General features: G+C 44.3%; 1 protein-coding gene across 1 annotated transcript in view; it reads left to right on the top strand.

Moving 5' to 3' along the window:
- LOC124796028 (carboxypeptidase B-like) overlaps positions 1-17,521 on the top strand; it is an 80,657-nt gene that overhangs the window by 35,135 nt on the left and 28,001 nt on the right. Inside the window, exons 3-4 of the mRNA XM_047260112.1 lie at positions 9,482-9,578; positions 15,703-16,008. Coding sequence (XP_047116068.1) covers positions 9,482-9,578; positions 15,703-16,008 — 403 coding nt within the window. The remainder of the gene's footprint in view (positions 1-9,481; positions 9,579-15,702; positions 16,009-17,521) is intronic.

Genomic DNA, 17,521 nt, shown 5'->3' with positions numbered 1-17,521 from the left:
CGTATGCCACGGCAAACTGGCTGACACTGCCGGCGGCGGTGCACAAATGCTGCGCAGCTAGCGCCATTCGACGGCCAACACCGCGGTTCCTGGCGTGTCCGCTGTGCCGTGCATGTGATCATTGCTTGTACAGCCCTCTCGCAGTGTCCGGAGCAAGTATGGTGGGTCTGACACACCGGTGTCAATGTGTTCTTTTTTCCATTTCCAGGAGTGTATAAAATACTTTATCATTTTTTTAAAAAAAATGTTGATATGCATAATTAACACAATTATGTTGTATACAGATCATTTTCGAATGTCTACAACGTCACTGAGTCCAATCGTCGCGTTCATGCATCAAATGAAATAACTTGGTACCCATGATGATTTCTAAAGCAACAAAGGAAAACTGAGAAACAATATTAATTCATGGCGAATGAATTTTATGTACGAAAGAAGGCAAACAATGTGCAGTAGTGATATGTGGCCACTAATAGTAAAAATAGTTAAACGGTATTGTTAATGTTTATGACATAATTCGTTAACACGTTCTGAAACAAGCAGTTAGAACACTAAGCTACTTCAGGGAGTGGTGCTGACTTTGAATTTGATTTGTGTCTATATCACGAAACATATGTATAGATAAAGTTACTATACGTTACTTTTTGGGTTCATTCACGTCTGCTGTTTCACTCAGTAAGCTAAATACGATGCTTCGAATACAGGAATACTTTGGAGCGTAAAGTTCAGGTTGGAAACGGTAGGAGATAAAAAGTACAAAAATGGCTCTGAGCACTATGGGACATAACTCCTGAGGTCATCAGTCCCCTAGAACTTAGAACTACTGAAACCTAACTAACCTAGGGACATCATACACATCCATGCTCGAGACAGGATTCGAACCTGCGACCGAAGCGGGCGCCCGGTTCCTGACTGAAGCGCCTAGAACCGCTCGGCCACCTCGGACGGCATAAAAAGTACACTGGGCCGTAATTTCTCTAGCGATAAGCTTGATAAATAGTGTTCTAAAACACAGTACTTACGCTATAGCGTTCTCGTAGGCTTATTTTATTTCTCTGTTCAACTCTTTTTCTCTTTGTTCTTCGGCAGGAGAATTTTACGAAGCGTCTACGTTTGTTTTGTTTTCCTTTCCCCACAGACTACTGCAAAGAACTTGGTCCTGCTCGTACAGCGTAATGCACTGTTCGCTAGCTTGTGAGACAGGGAGGTGCACCACACCCGAACCGAATTCGTGCCGCCGGCCAACCTGAATGTGGTTTTTATTCAGTTTTCCACTCTTACGCTAATGCTGGGCTGTCCCCCAAATTCCGCTTCAGAGAATACGACAAACAAACAGTGAAAATACGATAATGCACAAAACAAAGTGTACACTGTTAACTGACGCATGCTCACACAAATTCCTTCCCTCGACGACTGTGGCTCTAGGAAGAGTGTCCGACCAGGAGGTTAAATAATACAATAAAACTTGCAGATTAGTGGCAGTCAACGTGGTCCCTCAGACCCACTATTGGGCGCCGGTCAGAGTGGCCGTGCTGTTCTGGGCGCTACAGTCTGGAGCCGAGCGACCGCTACGGTCGCACGTTCGAATCCTGCCTCGGGCATGGATGCGTGTGATGTCCTTAGGTTAGTTAGGTTTAATTAGTTCTAAGTTCTAGGCGACTGATGACCTCATAAGTTAAGTCGCATAGTGCTCAGAGCCATTTTTTGAACCACTAGTGGGCGTGCCAGCTTTCGTGGTGAGCGGTTGGCGGCACAGGTTCTGAAAATATTGTTTAGGTTTTCGTAAAATTTTGACATAGAGTATTTGGGAAGTAATTATTATGTCCTTTAACTTGTTACTTCACTACTTTAAAAGAGTGCGAAGGACATTCAATAAGCAATGCAACATATTTTTTGTTGTTTGTTGCGGAAAGCGGATTGGTTTTATTCAGGATTCTAGTACACCACATTATTCCTTATTCTATTGGCTACAAAACCCTAATTTTCAACGTAATGTTCGTTCGATGCGGCGGCCTGTATGTCCGCATGGTACCGCTCTACTTGTCGGCTTCGGAGACAACATCTTGCTGCATCAATAATCTCTCATTCATCCACGTACTGCTTACTGCGGAGTGCATCCCTCATCGGGCCAATCAGATGGAAATCGGAAGGTGCGAGATCCGGGCTGTAGGATGGGTGAGGAAGAACAGTCCAATGGGTTTTAGAGAGCACCCCTCGGGTGTGCAGACTTGTATGAGGCTTTGCGTTGTTATCGAGAAGTTTTGTGGTGATGAGTCCTCTGAAACTATTTCTTCAATTTCATGCGGGTAGCGCAGTACATTTCAGAGTTGATCGTTGCACTGTGAGGGAGGACATACGGCAGAACAACCGCTTCAGAGTCCCAGAAGACAGACGCTATGAACTTACTGGCCGAGGGTCGGGTTTTCACCTTTTTTACGTCGGGGGAGAGATGGTGTGGCGTCATTCCGTGTATTGCCGTTTTGTTTCCGGTTCGAAGTGATTAACCCACGCTTCATCGCCTGTGACGATGTTTGACAAAAAATTATCACGATCAGTCTTGTAACGCGCAAGCAATTTGTCACAGATGGTCCTTCATTGCCTCTTTATTGTCTTCTGTTATGTGGCGAGGAACCCAGCGGGTACACACTTTTGAACACCCTAACTGGTGGGCGAGTGTGTTAGCACTATCAACAGAGACGTCCACTTGAATAGCGAGGTCTTTGACTATGATCCATCGACCACCTCGAATGAGTGTTGCATTAAAATGTAATCGCAGTTGCGAATATGGATAACCATCAGTTGTATACTGGAATGACGAGAGTGAAAATTTGTGCCGAACCAGGACACGAACCTGGATTTTCCGCTCAGCGCGGGAGGTCGCCTTACCAACAAGCTATCCGAGCACGACCAGATCCGTAACTCCATATACCGTCAGCCATGTGGCTACAAACTGCATTATTACATCCATTGTGTACATTTCTGTACAGAGGAGGCATTTTAGCTGAAAGTCGCTTGCCCGGTTTCTTCGGATGAATACGACGTTGCAGTGCCGGGCACTACAGTATCGTATCGAATGAGAGTGTCCGCACGTTCCATATTCACAGCTGTGTGCGACCAGCCGGCACGCTGGAGATAGGACAGGTTTGCGCAACCTTGTTGCGATGATGACCGACGCCCCGCCTAACAGCTCACAGTGCTTTTGTTCGCAGTCAAGTCTGCACAGACATTATGGAAGCGCCTGTGAATATCTGCGATGCTCGTGTTTTCCGCCAAAAGAAGCTCAATGACAGCTCTCTGCTTGGAATACACCTCCGTTGGAGGCGCCATTATGAAGGCTGCTTTTAGCGCCGCCACCTATCGGAACTCGATGAAACTATGAGGACTGAAACAGGGATATTGCACGAAGTACCACAACAAATTCTGCACATTTTCAGTCGGAACTGGCGGAGAAAAGAAAAGTATTGCGTTACTTCGCAGATTACGATTAATGTAGAACCGATAGGTGGTTACGAAATTTACTACAACAGAGATACGAAAGAAGGCGGAATGAAAAAACAGTTGGCTACTCCTGCTGTCGACGGTGTATAAAGCGTATCTGGAGTTAATATGACCCTCTAGAGTTGAAGTAAGACATGGCAGTGTAGTGGTGTGCATATGACAGTAGATGGTACGGAATCAGCACATTAAGATGGGTCTATCTGGAGGTGTGATAGAATAGCAGAAAGAAACTGTCGTGCTTGGATCTGCCCACTACCTCACTTTGAATCTGGTTGCTCGATCTGTTGGTGCCGTCCGCGGTGGTCGAGCGGTTCTAGGCGCTTCAGTCCGGAACCGCGCGACAGCTACGGCCGCAGGTTCGAATCCTGCCTCGGGCATATATGTGTGTCATGTCTTTAGGTTAGTTAGCTTTGAGTAGTTCTAAGTTCTAGGAGACTGATAACCTCAGATGTTCCAAGTCCCATAGTGCTCAGAGCCATTTTTGATCTGTTGGTGTAACAAAACGAACAGTGCAAAGTGCCTACAGGCACTGGAGTTCCACTCGTAGGCATGTAACGTGACATATGAACATCGCACGTTGAAAAGATCCCATACTACAGGGACTGCAGACGATCGTCACATCAATAAGAAATGATTTCGAATCCGGCTTACAAAATATATCTATAACAAAAAATGACACAAAAATCGGACACAACAACGTAGTCATGAAATGACAGTGACTTCATGAGCCTGAAAGACGCATTTTAAACAGGAAGAGAAACACTGGAAGAGACCAGAAGAGATAACGAAATGTGATCTGGAAACTTTTAGTTTCAAATGATGAGCTCGTGCTGAAGAGTAACGCTTCCGAGCTATTTATACAGACACTATTAAAGCTTTTTAAATAACATAAACGTTACTAATATTCCACATCTTTCGTCTTCATGTCAACATATTTGCAGCATTTTACCCTCATCCTTCTTACGGTCCCGACATGGCCCCATGCAGTTTTGATCTGTGTCCAAAACATGAAAAACACCTTCGAGGGCCTAACTTAAATATTGATGAAACGGTGCAGGAATAGGTGTCATCGAGAAAGACAAATATTCTACAGTGACGGTGTCATCAAACGGGTTTTTCATTGAGAGAAATGCTGAGAAATAAATATGTGCACATGAGGAATGATGAGGCAGAATGTCAATAAATTTTGTTTTATTCGAACACGTAAGAGTATTGCCATAAAATATTCAAGGCATTACATTTCGGTCTGTCATCGTATACTGAAACGTGAATGTATAGACCAAGCTCAAACAAAGAACTTGAAGATTATACCAACATAAATTCAGATACGCGGAACCTCGTTCTAAAATTCTATGGAAAATTAAAAGAATGGATCCAAACAGATAAACAAGGAACGTTGTGCAATTCTACGAATTTCGCACCAATGCTAAACAGGAAACTGTGAAACGGATTGATGCATTAAAGGAGGCCCTGAAGGAAGCAAGGATAACACAACCTGATATATTAGACAGAAAAAAAAACTGGGTACAATAGTCACGACTGAACAGTTTTGTTTCCGAGTCATCAGTCTTCTGGCTGGTCTGATGCGGCCCGCCACGAATTCCTCTCCTGTGGCAACCTCTTCACCTCAGAGTAGCACTTGCAACCTACATCCTCAATTATTTGCTAGGTGTATTCCAGACTCTGTCTTCCTCTAAGGTTTCTGCCCTCTGCAGCTCCCTCATGTCTTAACGGATATCCTACAATCCTGTCCCTTCTCCTTGTCAGTGTTTCTGCATATTCCTTTCCTCTCCGATTCTGCGCAGAACCTCCTCATTCCTTATTTTATCAGCCCATCTAATTTTCAACATTCGTCTGTAGCACCACAACTGAAATGCTTATATTCTCTTCCGTTCCGGTTTTCCCAAGACCATGTTTCACTACCATACAATCCTGTGCTCCAAACGTACACACTCAGAAATTTCTTCCTCAAATTGAGGTCTATGTTTGATACCAGCAGACTTCTTTTGGCCAGCAATTCACTTTTTACCAGTGCTGGTATGAATCTAATGTCCTCCTTGCTCCATCAGTTATTGGTTATTTTGCTGCCCAACCGCAACGTCATAATTGCCTCTCTGTTGCCTTTACCTTTTCTGAAGTCAAACTGATCATCATCTAAAACATCCGCAATTTTCTTTTTCATTCTTCTGCATATTATTCTTGTCAGCAATTTGGATGCATGAGCCGTTATGCCGATTGTGCGATAATTATCACACTTGTCAGCTCTTGCAGTCTTCGGAATTATGTGGATGATATTGTTCCGAAAGTCAGATGGTATTTTGCCAGATTCATATATTCTACATACCAACGTGAATAGCCGTTTTGTTGCCATTTCCCCTAATGATTTCAGAAATTCTGATGGAATGTTATCGATTCCTTCTGCCTTATTTGATCTTAAGTTCTCCAAAGCTCTTTTAAATTCTGATTGTAATCTGAATACGCTCTATCTTCTAAATCGACTCCTGTTTCTTCTTCTAAACAAAACTTTTCCCTATAGAGTCCCCAGTGAACTCTTTCCACCTATCCACTCTCTCCTCTACATTTAACACTGGAACTCTCGTTGCACTCTTAAAGTTACCACCCTTGCGCTAAATTTCACTGAAGGTTGTTTTGACTTTCCTGTATGCTGTGTGAGTTCTTCTGACAATCATATCTTTTTCGATTTCTTCACATTTTTCATGCAGCTCTTTCGTCTTAGTTTCCCAGCACTTCCTACTTATTTCATTGCTCAGTGACTTGTATTTCTGTATTCCTGAATTTCTCTGAACATTTTTGTATTTGCTTGTTCTATCGGTCAACTGAAGTATTTCTTCTGTTACCCATGGTTTCTTTGTAGTTATATTCTTCGTACCTATGTTTTTGTTTCCAACTTTTGTGATTGCCCTTTTTAGAGATGTCCATTACTCTTCAACTGTACTGCCTACTATGCTATTCCCTATTGCTGTATCTATAGCCTTAGATAACTTAAAGTGTATCTCGTCTTTCCTTAGTACTTCTGTATGCCACTTTTTTTCGTATCGATTCTTCCTGACTAATGTCTTAAACTTCGGCCTACTGTTCATCACTGCTCATTGTGCTCTGAGCATATATCTGCTCCTGGGAATGCCTTACAATCCAGTGTCTGATTTTGGAATCTCTGTCTGACCACGATGTAATTCAACTGAAACTTTCCCGTATCACGCTGCCTCTTCCAGGTATACCTCCTCCTCTTGTGATTCTTGATTCGCTGTTACTACCTGAAATTTATTAGAGAACTCAGTTAGTCTTTCTGCTCCCTCATACTTGTCCCAAGCCCATATTCTCCTGTGACCATTTCTTCTACTCCTTCCCCTACATCTGCATTCCAGTCCCCCACGACTGTTTCATTTCATATCCCTTTACTCTTTGTATTACCCTTTCAGTATCCTCACATATTTTCTCTATCTCTTCTTCTTCACCTACTATATCTAGATTGAGCTGTGGCATTTCCCTTTTCAGATTTTCCAGCTTCCCCATCTCGTTCAAGCTTCTGACATTCCCCCCCCCCCCCGACTTGTAGAACATTATACTTTCGTTGGTTATTCAATCTTTTCCTTATGGTCAAGTTCCCGTCGGCAGTCCACTCCCGGAGATCTGAGTGGGGGACTATTCCGGAATCATTTGCAGGCCACATGGCCAGTGAATACTCGTTATTTATCTTTACTGCAGTGGTTTCCATTGCCTTCTGCTCCCTCATGCCTTTGATTATTCCACCTTTAGGGGTAGTTTCCCACACCAAGGGCAAGAGAGTGCCCTGAAACCCGGTCCGCTCCTCCGTTCTCTTTGGAAAGGCCGTTGGCAGAATGAGAGTGATTTCTTATGCCGGAAGTCTTCAGCCGCCAACGATGAGTATTAATCAAAATTTGAGCAAGGGCGCGTTTCGAACCCGGGACCGAGGGCGTTTTGATTACTATTTTAGACGCCACCCCTAGCCCTCAGGTGATTCGTATACTCCAGCTGCCATAAAAACCCAAGGAGATGGGAACGACTCGGTCTGACTGACGGAAAGGAGCCGACTCTGAGGCAATGAAAATGTAGTCGTATTGCATGTATTGTTGGGAGACCACAAAGCACAGGTTCAGCTTCCTAATTGGAGAGTTGTTTTCTATGCATCCAAGCCTACAGGCAGCTTTCCTCCGTGAAGTATGAGAGCTGTGTGTGGAAGTGTATGTGTTAAGTGTAGATGACACTAATAGGTATGCGTGTAGTGTAGCCTCGTGTTCGCGCAGAAACGATAAGAGAAGGAGGAGGGTGACATTCGGTGCCGTCACATAGCGTACTCCTGCCGAAGAGGACGAAGGGGGCCGCCCAAGCTTAACCTATCCATCCGACCAACGTATCACCATCAACACTTCACGAGACACTGCTGACAAATATGGATTTTAATTCCGGACATCGGCGCAAAGACAAGAGCTCCACGATTTTCACCACCACCCCTCCTGTCACCTCTGTCTTAAACTAACATTGGTACAACGAAAAGTTAAAATGTAACTCTCAAAATGTGCTTTGTTGTACATCGTGTGATTCAGTAGAAACATACGTGCAAATAATAATAACAATTATTAATATTATTATTATTTTCTTATCGTTAGTGGCATTCTTGTTCTTCCTTTCAGCACTCTTTCATCTGTTCACTAAGTTTTTTCTTCCTGTCTTTTGACGATTTCACACCAATGTTGTCACTCGCCTACCTTGGGATCCTTCCATTTACGATACTTTTCCCCTAAACGCTTCTCTGTCTGTCTCTTCTTCACCTTTTATATTATTATTTTTTTCTAAATGCTCTTTTACTTTATGAATACAAGTTGTAGACATCTTATCCCACAACTATTTGACGGTCTTCTTTTCGTTAATCTAGCGTCTTGTGTTTGATATAAATGTCCCAAAAGTACCAGTCTTTTTGCCTCATTAGTTCTGGTACGTTTTAGATGTTTCGATAAAGTTCATCATTACTGTGTAATTTCCAAACTGCCACAGTTTTTCGTGGCCAAATATTTTCCTAATGATTAGGTTTTTTGGAATTTCTAATTTATCTAGAATATATTTTAATGCTGCAAGCCGCGGCGCCTGTAAACACTCCTCTACTAGGATTAGGGCAGGCGTGCCGTCCCGGATCTAATTCGTCCAGCGGTTTAACGATGAAAAATTTGGAAATATGTGGTAAGGTTTTATGGAACCAAACTTCTGAGGTCACCGGTCCTTAAGACTACACACTACTTAACCTAACTTAAACTAATTTACGCTATGGACAACACACACACCCATGCCCGAGGGAGGACTCGAACCTCCAACGTGGGGAGCCGCACGGACCGTGACAAGGCGCCTCAGACCGCGCAACTACCACGCGCGGCATTAACGATGGGATCCAATATGTCGGCCAGCGTAGATGTGGTTTTAGGTGGTTTCCCGCATCCTACTAGGCGAGCACTGGGCTGGTACCCAAGTCCCCCCTCAATTACACGATTTGCATTCATTTAGGAAACGTTCCCACACTTTTACATGAAATGACGTTCCAACACTTCTACATGACATCACGTTCCCACACTTTTACATGATGCAGACAGTTGGGGTACACAGATTCCTTCCCAGGGGCGAAGGGAAGGTGACAGGAATAGCAGCTGGCCACCCTCTAACATTAACAATGCCAAATAAGATACTAACAATGCCGACCCTCCGTACGTACGGGATAAAGTCTAAAGAAAATGAAGGTAGTTTAATGCTAGACATTCGCTTGCATATAGACATTCCGGCTTCGTTATTGTATTGTGATGTCTAGTTTTTGCATTAATAATAATAATAAAATTTATTATTATTATTACTATTACTACTACTGTTATTATTATTCTTATTATTGAGAGAACGATGCGTTCTATTGTAAACAGAATCATTTCTATGGTGAACAAGTACTACGAATGTCGATTTTCAGGATCTTCGAAAAGGAGCGAAATCTGACGCTAGTGAGATCCATCCCCAAAAGCCCCGAGGAGCGCATATCATTCACCGAGTACCAACGCTACGATGATGTGAGTATTGCCAGAGCTAAGAGTGTATTGTCTGGCTCCCTATAACAGCAAAGAGATGGAATTTCAAAATTTACAACAATTTTATGTAACTAAGAACGATCAGTACTAACATATGAGCCGGACATAGATACCTATACATAATTTGTAAAATCCTTACTCATTCACTTGCGACTGTCTGCTAACTATGATGAACATTTCTCTTGAAACTGTTACAGTATCGTATACACCTTTTACCGAAAGGAAACTGTTTCTCAATTTATAGTATTTCGAACGGCTAGACGATAAGCTGAGAACATGGACCATGGTTGTTGTATGCCAAGCGTTTCATATTGGTTACAATGCTTGCTGTCAATCATCTGTTCATCGCTACAGCAAGGCGCAGATTCCTGTTCAGGAAATATCTCCTTGTATTTAATGTTGCCACGTCGTGACAGAGTGAATAAAGCTTTATTTACACCGTGACATTGATAATGGCGCTGAATATCTCGGAACTGGTCATGCGCATTAATAAACTGGAAAGTGCTAATGGGGTTGTAGTGTACTCATAATGAAGTGACATCTTTGTACGCTGTTAAATGACAACTCTTACAACACACGCGCTTATTTTGTCGTTCACTGAGATAAGCGTCACATCGAGGCACGTTGGGACTGTAGGGAGGACTCCAATAAATCCATTAGAACAACCGAAAAAGATTACGTATGGTCTTGCTCGAATATGGTGATCGTTACCATACCGAAATACTATTTAAAACTGTGGGGTGGACCATTTTCAGCCATTCCAGCACCTCTCTAAAAGAGAACGATTTAAGGTAGAGCGACCTCATAAAACTAATACAAGGTAAGGCATATGTCTGACTGAGATTCACTAGAAGAATCCTCACCAAGTGTACTCCACCCACAAAGGAGGCAGCCTGTAAAACCCTTGTTCGACCAATACTAGAATATTGCTTATCAGTTTGGGATCTGTGCCATAAAAGCTGCTAGAGGAAACGGAGAAGCTCTAAGGAAGAGTATCGTGTTCATTACAGGTTCATTTATTAGGAATGAGACCGTCGCGGAGAGTTTGTGGTCATATCTAGTTCTGAGAATTGTGAGTACATAAAAAAGCAAAAAAATATGTAAACTCACATGCATCCTGCTTCAGCGCAGACTTTATTAATCCTGCAGAGAAAAGAATGACGTGAACTACAACCCTCCACGTGCCATATGCCAACATTATATCAAAATCGACGTCGTCTTTGAGGTGAATTAATTTATTTCGGGCAGTGTAGTAGCCGCTTTGGACTTTCAGTTCTTTGGCCCGTCCATCCAGCTGGCTACGTGCCCCGTGCAGCTCCATTTCGTTTTCAGCGTGGCTGTAATGAAGGCCCCCACTGCAGTCTTCGTGCTGCTCTGCACGCTTGTTGTCTTGACTCCCTTAGCGGTTCTCATCATGCACCTGTCCATATCTCGCTGAGCAGCCCACAATGCTTCAAAGTTTCTCGCACAGAAAATCTATGTCTGACTGTTATAAACCTGAGCTGGTAATGCAGTGTGACTACCACTCCTATACACACTCCTATACACAGCTGAGGTCCGAAAACTCATCCCTTCTGCATACCTGCTACAGTATGCTCAGAACATGACCTTCCCTGCACTCAGTAGTATCCTACATTCATTCCTGAAACTCCATTTCAACAACTTTACCCCATGAAATAATCAGTGATATCTCTCCATCAATCCTGCAAAATCCCAGGCACTAATTGCAGGAAATATCACTCGAGTATTCTGCACCAAAACCCTTCACCTGACAATCTACAACAGTCAAGTCAACCTAATTAATCTTAAAAGCACACCATATCCTCTCCCAGTCTAATTTCTAACGCCATCCCCTTCCATATCACGAACTCAGCGCTGATATCTATTCCTCCCAACCCATTCCAAACGTAATCTCCAACCTACCCTTTCCTCGCCCAACTGACATCTACAATCCAACTATCACTTCCTTCCCTCAAAGCCATGCCACATATTTTTCCATCTAACGTCTTCTGCAGTACTTGCCACATCGCAATCCCTACCCACAATTACTAGGAGCCTTCATCAAGACGCTCTCATAAGGAATATAATCTACGTCACATCATTGTGTCACGAAAATAATTTACACTGCCTTACAGAAAACGTCAAGCTCCCAGAAAACACACTCGATTGTCAGCGTAACTTCGCACACATACTCACCATTGGCTGGTATGTTAATCGTGGGAGTTGCAATTCTCTGTGACAGTTAGAATGGCCACTAGAGTAGATTAATGTTGTTTGTGTTTAGTGCTGTTACCAAGTCTGATAGGACGTGGACAACGTTAGATGTTGAATGATCACTGTGAAAGCCACAGAGTTACCATATACGCATGTGAGACAGAATTGTCAGCGCCTGACAGAGTTCGAAAGGGACCTCATTGGGGTTTCCGTCTGACCAGCTGGTCGAATCGGGCAATATCAAAATTTGTGGGTTAGTCGAACCTGACAGTAGCCGGTTGTTAGGCTGCATGAGAAGGTGAGTGCAGACATACACGTTGTCAAGATTCTAGTCAACCACATCTGACCAACACAAAGATGGGTCAACGTACTGTGTACCAAACACATCGTAACCCCTTCACACCTGCATCTGCCATCCGAGATGAAGTAATGGACTGCCTGCAACATTCTGTGATATTACACACTATCGGTCGGAGAACTGCATCGGCCGGACTTGAGAATTACGGTCCCACGCTTAGGCTGCCATTAACACCATGACACAAACGGCTACGTTTGGAGTGGTAGCGCGATAGGGAAGCATGGACTGCTGATGAAGGGCATAGCGCTGTGTCCGGATGACCATCGTCGGTGAGTTTGCTGGCCGCCTGGGAAGAACTGCCATTTATCCAATGCTTTGGAGAGACACGGAGGTGTTACTCGTGTTGTGGGGTGTTATCAAGTATATCTTCAGCTCTCCGCTGGTAACGGTGAGGAAACTCTGACAGAATAACACAACGACAAGAACATCTTGTGTGATCACTTTTTATCTCTCATGAGACAGTACCGTTGTGCCATTTTTGGACGAGAGAGTGTTCATTCACATACGGCGAGTGTCCCTGTGACCCATCATCGGGATGTTGATGTACTCATATGATCAGGAAGATCCCCAGATCTGTCCACAGTAAAATATGTGGGAGACCAATTCGGACGTCAACTCCATTCCTGTGCCAGTATAAAGGATATCATGGATCAGATATAGTAGTTGTTAGCTATTTCGTCTCACAACAGGACACAACAGGTTTACAACACTTTTCCCAACAGAATTAGAGCCTGCATCCTTGCCAGAGGGAGTGCAACATCATGCAGATAAGTCCAAAGATAAGTAGACTTGTAGTGCCAAGTTCTTTGGTAATAAGTGAAATCAAATAACATATCCTCTCAACCCGTGAAGATTCATTTCCTCTTTTCCTCCGTTTCTCGGTACTTAACTTTTGTCTTAGGTATTGTATTTTGCCTACATAAATTATAAATTAAAGTACGCAATGGCTAAAGAATGTTAATTTGGTAGCTGTCAGCCTCTACCCAGTAGCAGAAATGTAAACAACCCTTACAGTTTTTGAAACTTCGTTTAGCTTTCCAAATGCCCTTTATGCTGTTATTATTCACTTATTAATTGAAATCTTGTGGCTTAAATTACAAATTATTGATTTGTACAGAGCTATAAATTTAATTTCTAAGAAAGCTGTACGGATAGAACTTCGCTTGAGAAGAATCTTGACAAGGGTCAGTTTATGAGGATGGAGCATATTTGTAACAGTGTTTGGAAATATACCATATCGATTCACGGCAGATACAAAAAGGAAATTAAAAACTTATGTAGTGGGCCAAACAACACTTAATAATGCTAGGCAGTTTTAATTGTTCTCTTTATTTACACTCCTGGAAATGGAAAAAAGAACACATTGACACCGGTGTGTCAGACCCACCATACTTGCTCCGGACACTGCGAGAGGGCTGTACAAGCAATGATCACACGCACGGCACAGCGGACACACCAGGAACCGCGGTGTTGGCCGTCGAATGGCGCTAGCTGCGCAGCATTTGTGCACCGCCGCCGTCAGTGTCAGCCAGTTTGCCGTGGCATACGGAGCTCCATCGCAGTCTTTAACACTGGTAGCATGCCGCGACAGCGTGGACGTGAACCGTATGTGCAGTTGACGGACTTTGAGCGAGGGCATATAGTGGGCATGCGGGAGGCCGGGTGGACGTACCGCCGAATTGCTCAACACGTGGGGCGTGAGGTCTCCACAGTACATCGATGTTGTCGCCAGTGGTCGGCGGAAGGTGCACGTGCCCGTCGACCTGGGACCGGACCGCAGCGACGCACGGATGCACGCCAAGATCGTAGGATCCTACGCAGTGCCGTAGGGGACCGCACCGCCACTTCCCAGCAAATTAGGGACACTGTTGCTCCTGGGGTATCGGCGAGGACCATTCGCAACCGTCTCCATGAAGCTGGGCTACGGTCCCGCACACCGTTAGGCCGTCTTCCGCTCACGCCCCAACATCGTGCAGCCCGCCTCCAGTGGTGTCGCGACAGGCGTGAATGGAGGGACGAATGGAGACGTGTCGTCTTCAGCGATGAGAGTCGCTTCTGCCTTGGTGCCAATGATGGTCGTATGCGTGTTTGGCGCCGTGCAGGTAAGCGCCACAATCAGGACTGCATACGACTGAGGCACACAGGGCCAACACCCGGCATCATGGTGTGGGGAGCGATCTCCTACACTGGCCGTACACCACTGGTGATCGTCGAGGGAACACTGAATAGTGCACGGTACATCCAAACCGTCATCGAACCCATCGTTCTACCATTCCTAGACCGGCAAGGGAACTTGCTGTTCCAACAGGACAATGCACGTCCGCATGTATCCCGTGCCACCCAACATGGTCTATAAGGTGTAAGTCAACTACCCTGGCCAGCAAGATCTCCGGATCTGTCCCCCATTGAGCATGTTTGGGACTGGATGAAGCGTCGTCTCACGCGGTCTGCACGTCCAGCACGAACACTGGTCCAACTGAGGCGCCAGGTGGAAATGGCATGGCAAGCCGTTCCACAGGACTACATCCAGCATCTCTACGATCGTCTCCATGGGAGAATAGCAGCCTGCATTGCTGCGAAAGGTGGATATACACTGTACTAGTGCCGACATTGTGCATGCTCTGTTGCCTGTGTCTATGTGCCTGTGGTTCTGTCAGTGTGATCATGTGATGTATCTGACCCCAGGAATTTGTCAATAAAGTTTCCCCTTCCTGGGACAATGAATTCACGGTGTTCTTATTTCAATTTCCAGGAGTGTATTTTGCTTTTCGACCTAAAGTTATCTTCAGCAAAACTGACTGCAATACCACGTTATATGGTTCTATGACATCATTATTAATTTGATCTTTTATTGAATGTGTTGATTGTGTATTATGTTTAGTTATAGTTGTTGTTTAGGCCTACTTTCAAACTTAATCGTCCATTTTCGAAATGACATTCAGTAAAACATTTAGCTGCGGCTATAGCTCGCAGTACTGAATATCCCAGCAATCCACAATCGTCATTTTAAATGTAAAGAATATGTTTATAGAAAAAAATGACGATTCTGCCCTTGTTGCTGAAATCATAATATCGCCACCATCCTTCGAGAGCCAACCAAGTAGAATCCAGAAGAAAGGGGGAATTTTCACCATCAACATTTAAGCCACTGGAGGAGGGTTGCCTAAAGTTCCAGATCAACAGACTTTTTACCAAAGTTGTCCTTAATCTTTCATCTTCTACGCGGCGGCAGATAGTACGAGTATCTGACACAGCTGACTGTGGTCTGTCCTTTCAGTCGGAGACACTTAGCTTGTCAGCCCAGTTAGTGGTACTCGAAACGGGTAGCCTTCTAGCGAGTGACGAGTTGTATACGTCTCGGCACCATGCTTCACCCCCTCCCTTTCATTCAATAAACAGAGTGCCATAACCACACAACGGTACACTGCACAAGGATCCATCATAGTCTGCCATACCGCTGGTTACGAATGCGGGATCCCTCGGTTGTCCCTAATTTCGAGGCGCCCAGTTAACATTCTGACTTTGGTTTCACAGATTCGGCAGTACCTGTCGCAGCTAGCATCAAGCTATCCCAGTACGGTGACTGTGCAGACCATCGGACAGACGTCCGAGGGTCGCCCTCTGGATATCATCCAGATATCCTCTGGAGGCGGCGGCTCCAGGCCGGTCATCCTGATCGACGCGGGCATTCACGCCAGGGAGTGGATCGCGCCAGCTGCCGCCCTCTACGTCATCAACCAGCTGGTCGAGAACGCAGCCGAGGGCGCGCTCACAGACGGCGTCGACTGGCACATCATCCCCGTGCTCAACCCCGATGGCTACGAGTACACCTTCACAGAGGTAATGACTGCTTGGCTGTCTTTGTCGTAGGGCTGCTATTTATAGAGAAACTGTATTCCAACAAAGCTACTCAGTTGGAATGACACTCTTTAATTACTGATTTATTAACGAATTACAGAGGGTCTGCATTCTTGCAAGAGCAGAATTATTGCTCTGTTCAATCCCCAGACATGTTTCAGTGCAGTTCTGGCATGTTCAGTGCGTTTTTTGTTTTATTGTATCTGAAAGACAAACACACAAATTTTACGCAGGTTAGGAAAATGTGGACATCAGTTTTTGACGTTGTTTAGATCACAAGTAATGTTTACCTTTTTTATATTGTGTGTGCCGTGTGGCTTTCAACAAAAAACAGCCACAATTTCCGAGCAACACCTGAGTTAAATTTTTGTCGAGAATATAACGCCTAAACAGTGAAATATTGGTAGATTCCCCTTTTTGAAGTTTATCATTGCTGCAGTTGAACTGTCTTGAGCTGTGCTTGGTTATTCTTTGCATGCTGAATGTGTTGTTGTTGTTTTTATGTTTAAAGTGACTCATGGGCATCAGTAAAATTTCGTCTAGGGTTTGATTTAAAAATCCGCTTGGTGCGGTTTAGTATATATAGATTGTGTTGGGGATTTACAACGGTAAAACACGGCAATCATCTCTATGATTTATAAAGAATAATAAAAGATTACCACAAAAGCTATCATGTGGGGCGACAAAGTCATAATTGATCCAGCAGTATTTTGCAACACTGTAAACTGACTAACAAACAACAAAGAATAAATTCGGGTGCAGCCGCGCAGTCTGTGGCGTATTGTCACGGTCCGCGCGGCTCCCCCCGTCGGAGGTTCGAGTCCTCCCTCGGGCATGGGTGTGTGTGTTGTCCATAGCGTAAGTTAGTTTAAGTTAGGTTAAGTCGTGTGTAAGGTTAGGGGACCGATGACCTCAGTAGTTTGGTTCCATAAGATTAAGTAATGTGTAAGCTTAGTGGCAGATGACCTAAGCAGTTTGGTCCCATAATATAATGACTGTCAGCAGCCTACCTGATAGGTAAATGTCAGTGAAAAGAGCATGAAAGCCACAGCAATGTGGTAACATTCTGGATTCGCCAATGAACACGAGAAAGCGTAAGTAAAAGCTATTGTAAATTCGAAGCACAAGCAATAAATAGGGAACACTGCCAAATATTTATTCAAACGAAAACATCACCAATTTTTACCGATGCCCACAGGTCACGTCAAGCATAAAACCAATAACAGCAACACAGTCAGCAGACTTATAATAATCAAGTACAGCTTAGGACATGGCAAGCACTGAAATGGTAAGCGCAAAAAGGGGTATAGGCCACCATTGTACCGGAATACATAGTTTAAAACATACATTCTGAACAAATATTGCGTATGAAATGATGCACACTGGTGGAAAAAAGACCGCAACACTAGGAAGGACTTGGGTGACATAAACGAAAGTCGGCAGGCGTGTTTCTACCAGTGGCTGGATGTTGCTTCTGCGATACTGCAGCCGGCCG

Source organism: Schistocerca piceifrons, chromosome 4 (genome assembly GCF_021461385.2).
Source record: "Schistocerca piceifrons isolate TAMUIC-IGC-003096 chromosome 4, iqSchPice1.1, whole genome shotgun sequence".
NCBI lineage: Eukaryota > Metazoa > Arthropoda > Insecta > Orthoptera > Acrididae > Schistocerca > Schistocerca piceifrons.
This window is presented reverse-complemented; position numbering and strand designations above follow the sequence as displayed.